The sequence below is a fragment of the Saccostrea cucullata genome, unplaced genomic scaffold, assembly GCF_032062105.1.
Source record: "Saccostrea cucullata isolate Sc308-1 unplaced genomic scaffold, CSIRO_AGI_Scuc_v1 ctg17534, whole genome shotgun sequence".
Classification (NCBI taxonomy): Eukaryota; Metazoa; Mollusca; class Bivalvia; order Ostreida; family Ostreidae; genus Saccostrea; species Saccostrea cuccullata.
Window position 1 is genome coordinate 1 of NW_026934089.1, and position 6,423 is coordinate 6,423.

General features: G+C 38.6%; 1 protein-coding gene across 1 annotated transcript; it reads left to right on the top strand.

The window, feature by feature from the left end:
• Positions 1–1,053: 1,053 nt before the first annotated feature.
• Positions 1,054–4,998, top strand: LOC134239917 (uncharacterized protein K02A2.6-like). The gene has a single exon (XM_062722050.1). It carries the CDS (start codon positions 1,054–1,056, stop codon positions 4,996–4,998), a length of 3,945 nt encoding a protein of 1,314 aa, XP_062578034.1.
• Positions 4,999–6,423: the final 1,425 nt, after the last annotated feature.

Below are 6,423 nucleotides of genomic sequence, written 5' to 3' on the forward strand. Positions count from 1 at the left end.
ATAAAATTACTCTGATGTATATAGTATCTATAATAGATCTAATGTGATCATCAAAATGTGTATATTCTCCTTATTTCAGCAATGAAACATTAATTTCATTGTAGTGAGCTACCTATAGATTGAATATTGTTTTTGTACTTATTGTATTCAAATCAGATAAAACATAACCCACTCACCTGTTCCAACTGCCAACACAACTCCAAAATTCTCATGTATAGTGTATACATCAGGTCCAGCACAATCTCTTGATTAAGCTATATAGCTTTAAAAAGCTATATAGCTTTATAAAGCTATTCAAAATAGCTTGATAAAGCTATTTATATGCAGTTTTTCCCAAAAACGTTTTTTTAAAAGAAATAAACAAAAAGTCGCAAGTACTTGACTATTCATATATGCACTATGGACTATCAAAAATACAACCTAAATCATAGAAAGTTCTTACATTGCTGCTGTTGAATACTTTAAGCAAAATGTCAATTTCCATTGTTTGAGTAACTGTGTGTGCGGTGAGGCGTGGGTAAGTATGATTGTTTCTCATTGTGCTGAACTGTTACTAATAAATTATCCTGTTGGCCATAACTGGCCTCCTTTATAATTTCATTCAAGAAATAACTGTGTGGTCACTCATCAATAGCCCCAAAACTTTTAAAACTTTGAGTACAAAGTCTCTCAAGGAGACGCAATTTGGTGAGTGATTTTTAAATGCATTGTATTCAGAAGAGAACAAAGTTTAATATTTCCTCTGCACCTAGGTGCGACTTTTTGCACATGTTGAAAAAATAACACATTTGAGAAAAAAGTCTGAGAAAATAGCTTAATCAAGCTGTAGTGTATCTAATTTGTGTTGTGTCACTTGTGTGTAAGAGTTTGTGTGCTAGAGTTATGGTTCGTAGTGTGGGTCAGGGGTCAGTGTGTATCCAGCATGAGTAGTGCGTGCATGGACCGTCAGAGTGGAAGCATGTGGTTATGTACCTGTATACATGAATAAACTGGTAAAACCTTGATTCAATTCGAGTATTCTTCACTGGCGACGAGGATAACGAAAACTACAAGATGGCTACACTAATAGAACTCAACGGAGTTGGGAAATTTGATCCAAATGCTGAACCGTCACAATTAAATCAAGCATGGAAAAGGTGGCACCGAAGTTTTGAGCTTTTCGCTGTTGGAAAAGGGGTGAGTGACGCTGAACAAAAAAAAGCATTACTTTTGCACTGTGCTGGACCCGAAGTTCAAGACATTTTTTATACATTGAATGTTGAACAAGCAGGTGACAATGACAATGTGTATACGTTAGCTGTGAAAACGTTAGATAAACATTTTGAGAATAAAGTTAACGTTCCGTATGAACGATATGTTTTTAGGAAAATTCTGCAAACCGAGAGTGAAACAGTAGAACAGTTTATTACAAAATTACGACAACAGGCTGTGTATTGTGACTTCACAAATCAGGATGAGCAAATTCGGGATCAAGTGATTGAAAAGTGCAGGTCTCACAAGATAAGAGCCAAGTTGTTAGAGAAAGGAAAAGACTTGACTTTAGAGCAATTGAGGACTATAGCAGCTACATTTGAGATGACTGAAACACAGGCTAGGCATATGGACACTGAAATTGTGGCGTCAGTAAACAGAATTCAGGGACATCGTGAAAAAACTGACAAACAGAAACACAGATTTCAGGACAAGAAGTGTTTTCGTTGTGGACGAGAGGGGCATTTTGCAAAGGACGTATCGTGTCCTGCTCGGAATAAGGAATGTCGGAAGTGCGGAAAAGTTGGACATTTTATTAAATGTTGTTTAACAAAGAAACCAGGAAAAGGCAAACCAACCAAAGGTGGGAAAATTAACAAAGTGGATTATTCTGAAGTGGATTCCGACTCAGAAGTATACGTGTTTAGTTTGAAAACAGGACATACATCATCAGACAAAGTAAAAGTCAGTCTAGGAGGAAATCCTGTAGAATTTGTCATTGATAGTGGTGCATCAGCTAACATTATTGATAAAGAACTCTGGGAATATCTTAAGAAGAACCGTATCAAGTGTCACTCAGAGAAGTGTGAAAAAAAACTTTTTGCTTACGGATCTACAGAACCGTTGAAATTATTGGGTAAATTCAGAGCGCAAACATCAATTCATGAAAATGGAAATAGTAGAGAAGAGGAGTTCTTTGTACTAAATGGTACAGGACCAGCGTTACTGGGCAAAGACACAGCTATGAACTTGGGAGTTTTGAAACTCGGAGTAAACACAGTTCAACCAACTGACTTTATTCATGAATATTCTGAGTGTTTTCGAGGTATTGGAAAACTCAAAGACTTTAAGTTGAAGTTACATATTGACAAAAATGTGAAGCCAGTAGCTCAAAGCATGTACAGAATTCCATACAGTTTGCGAGATAAAGTAGGAGAACAGTTGGACGAACTTGAGTCTCAGGATATCATTGAACGAGTTAATGATCCTACACCGTGGGTCAGTCCAGTCATAATTGTACCGAAACCCAATGGTGACATTAGATTGTGCGTTGACATGAGACAAGCCAATGCTGCCATTATTCGTGAACGGCATCCTATTCCGACAGTGGATGACATACTCTACATGGTGAATGGTAGCCAAGTGTTTAGTAAGTTAGACCTTAGAAGTGGATACCATCAAATTGAGCTGGAAGAGTTGTCAAGGGAGATCACTACATTCGTTACGTACAAAGGTCTCTACAGATATAAGAGACTGATGTTTGGTATTTCATCAGCTCCAGAGAAATATCAACAAGTGATTTCGCAAGTGTTTCATGACTGTGAAGGAGTGCAGAATATATCAGACGATATCGTAATCTATGGTCGTGACAAAGCAGAACATGATGAGCGACTTCGCAAAGCCTTACAGAGACTCAAAGATAAAGGTCTGACACTAAATCTGAACAAGTGTGAGTTTAGGATGAACAAGATAACGTTCATGGGACACGTCTTATCAAAGAATGGTATTGGACCAACTAGTGAAAGGATCAAGTCGTTACTCAATGCTAAAGAACCAACAAATGGATCCGAAGTGAAAAGTTTCCTCGGACTTGTAAACTTTAGTGCTCGTTACATACCAAATCTTGCTACTGTGGCAGAACCGCTCAGGAGATTGACAAAGAAAAATGTGAAGTTTGTCTGGTCAGCCGAACAGAAGAAAAGCTTTGACACTTTAAAGAGTTGTTTGTCAAATGTGAAAACTTTGGGACATTACAGATTAGATGCAGAAAAAACTCAGTTAGTGACAGATGCTAGTAATGTAGGCCTAGGAGCAGTTTTACTTCAAGTCAACAAAGGTGAAACACGGGTCATCAGTTATGCCAGTCGTACGTTGTCAGCGGCCGAACGCAATTATTCGACAATTGAGAAAGAAGCTTTGGCAGTCGTATGGGCATGTGAGAAGTTCCATATCTATCTCTACGGGGTGGATTTTGAATTAGTCACAGATCACAAGCCATTAGAAGTGATTTATGGAAGAAAATCCAGACCAAATGCAAGAATTGAACGATGGCTATTAAAACTTATGGCTTACAACTTCAAAGTACGTTATTCACCTGGACATCAGAATATCGCAGATGCGTTATCTCGTTTGGTGGATAAGACACCTGTAGAAAACAGTAATTCAAAAGACACTGAGCAATATGTGAAATTTATTGCAAGGGAGGCAACCCCTCAGGCACTGTCGACTCAAGAAGTAGAAGAAGCTTCAAGGAGAGATGAAGAACTTGTCAGAATCCGAAAATTCATCAAAGAGGGAAAGTGGGAGAAATCATGTGTTGATTATTACCCATTCCGAGATGAACTTTGTTGTATTGGATACGTGGTTTTACGTGGATCCAGAATAGTGATTCCAAGAAATCTGAGGAAGCAGTGTGTACAGTTAGCTCACCAGGGTCATCTAGGAATCGTTGGGACGAAACAGCAGTTACGTACTAAAGTGTGGTGGCCTGGGATGGACAAGGAAGTGGAGAAGTATGTGAAATCGTGTCACGGATGTCAGATTACCAGTGCGTTTCCGAAACCGGAACCAGTTAGTCCTACTCCATTACCAACAGGGCCATGGCAAGAATTAGGTATTGATATTCTTGGACCATTAACATCTGGACAGTACGTGTTAGTGGTTGTTGATTATTACAGCAGATACTACGAGATTGAAGTTACCAAGGATATTACAAGTGAGAAAATCATTGATTTGCTGGAGGGAATGTTTTGTCGACATGGACTTCCATTACAAATAACTTCTGATAATGGACCCCAGTTCAGATCTAAGTTATTCAAGGATTACCTGACAGATAACTGTATCAAGCATCGAGCAGTTACACCGTTACATCCGTCAGCAAATGGGGAGGTAGAACGACAAAACAGATCGTTGATGAAAAGAATTCGGATTGCACAAGCCGAGTCTAAGAATTGGAAGACCGAAATCCGCAAATATCTATTTGCATACAGAACGACTCCTCATACTACGACAGGAGTACCACCTGCCGAGTTGATGTTCCGTCGGAAGCTGAGAACAAAGCTACCGCAAGTGGAAAATCTACAAGAAAACGACTATGATGAGGGAGTGCGCGATAAGGATGCGTATTCTAAATACAGGAACAAGATTTATATCGATGAAAAACGTGATGCACAGGAGTGTGATTTGGAGCTAGGAGATTCAGTCCTCTTGAAGAAGGCGACCAAGGACAAAATGGATACACCATATCACGTGGAACCGTATACACTCGTACAGAAAACCGGAAACAGCTGTGTTGTTAAATCACCAGAGGGAGTGTTAGTGAAGCGAAATAGTGAATTCGTGAAAAAATATCAGGAACCGGAAAGTGTGTCCGATATTCCGGAGAATCCGAGTGATCTTAGTGAACCGAGTGTTGAGTCTAGTGCTAATAGTGATGATGTTCCATCCGCGGCTCCAGTAACTCCGAGCGTTAGAAGGTCTACCCGTATAAGGAAACTACCGCAACGTCTTAAGGACTTCGAACTGTGAAATATTTCTGTGTGAGTGTTAATGACTGAAAGTTTTCTATATAGATCTGAGACTGTAAATTGTAAATGTTTTCTAATAATATTTTGGATAATAATTTCTTTCAGTAATTTATTTATTTTGAGAAGTGTAAAAGTTTATTCTTAGAAAAGGGGGTATTGTAGTGTATCTAATTTGTGTTGTGTCACTTGTGTGTAAGAGTTTGTGTGCTAGAGTTATGGTTCGTAGTGTGGGTCAGGGGTCAGTGTGTATCCAGCATGAGTAGTGCGTGCATGGACCGTCAGAGTGGAAGCATGTGGTTATGTACCTGTATACATGAATAAACTGGTAAAACCTTGATTCAATTCGAGTATTCTTCACAAGCTATTCTGAATAGCTTAATAAAGCTATATAGCTAAATCAAGCTATGTAGCTTAATCAAGAGATTGTGCTGGACCTGTACATTTGGAAGTGTCAGTGTTCTGTCAGATTTTCTTCTTATGCCCTTATGAGTGTTAAAAATGAAAGGGATTTCACAGAAGTTCCGTCGTTTTCTTCTACTGTTTGTTTCCAAAACATGGACAGAATGGTTTGCACAGATAGAGAAATTTCGTTGAGAAGGGAGCAATCCGAATTCAGTACAAATAATTACGCTTTCGTCGTTTACTTTCTCCGATAAACGCTCAGTTTGGTCGGAACACTTGATATGTGCATCTTTTTCACGAAAATCGCAAGCCATTACCAAAACCTAACTAGAACAATATAAAAAAAACTCCAACGACTCAGCCCAACACCGGCATCTTTCGCAGACGTATCTGACGTCTGACGTTCAATGTTTTTGTTTACATGTCGCCTTTTTGCGGTATTGGTTAAGTCGCGCCATATATAGGTTCAGTGTTACCTTCAAAAAGTCGAAATATCGCAAATTTGTTTTAATTATTAATCAAAAAGTGTATGATAATGTATATATTTATTAATTCATTTAAATATATATTCATATTCATTGATTGATACTGATTGATCGAAATGGTTACGATCGATATACTTTAATAATTGACTTTTCTCACTCGGATTTCCTCGGATGACTCGTACCTCGCACATAACCTCGGACGTCAACGGTGATCTACCATCTTGCTGATTTAGTCATGTGATCTTATTTGAATTTCTTTCAAATGTCATACATTTGAAATCGGAGTTATTTTGTGGTACGCTCAACAGTTTTTTCTTGCTTTCAAAGCCTATTAACATGAGGATGTAATCTAAACCTGTTTACGATAAAGAATTGGACAAATTAATAAATATTTTCGAAGAACGTTATGCAGAGCGAAATACGAAATGAGTGATAAGGCAGTTTCCGGCGGAGAAATGTAAGGATCTGTTGCGTATTCCTCCACCAATCACATCCGAGGTTTGAATGGAGCGTAGCGGAGTCAGCCGAGGATTGCCGAT

Bases quoted from the DNA above. Each gene is read 5' to 3' on its own strand.
- LOC134239917 (XM_062722050.1), top strand. From the start codon at position 1,054: ATGGCTACACTAATAGAACTCAACGGAGTTGGGAAATTTGATCCAAAT.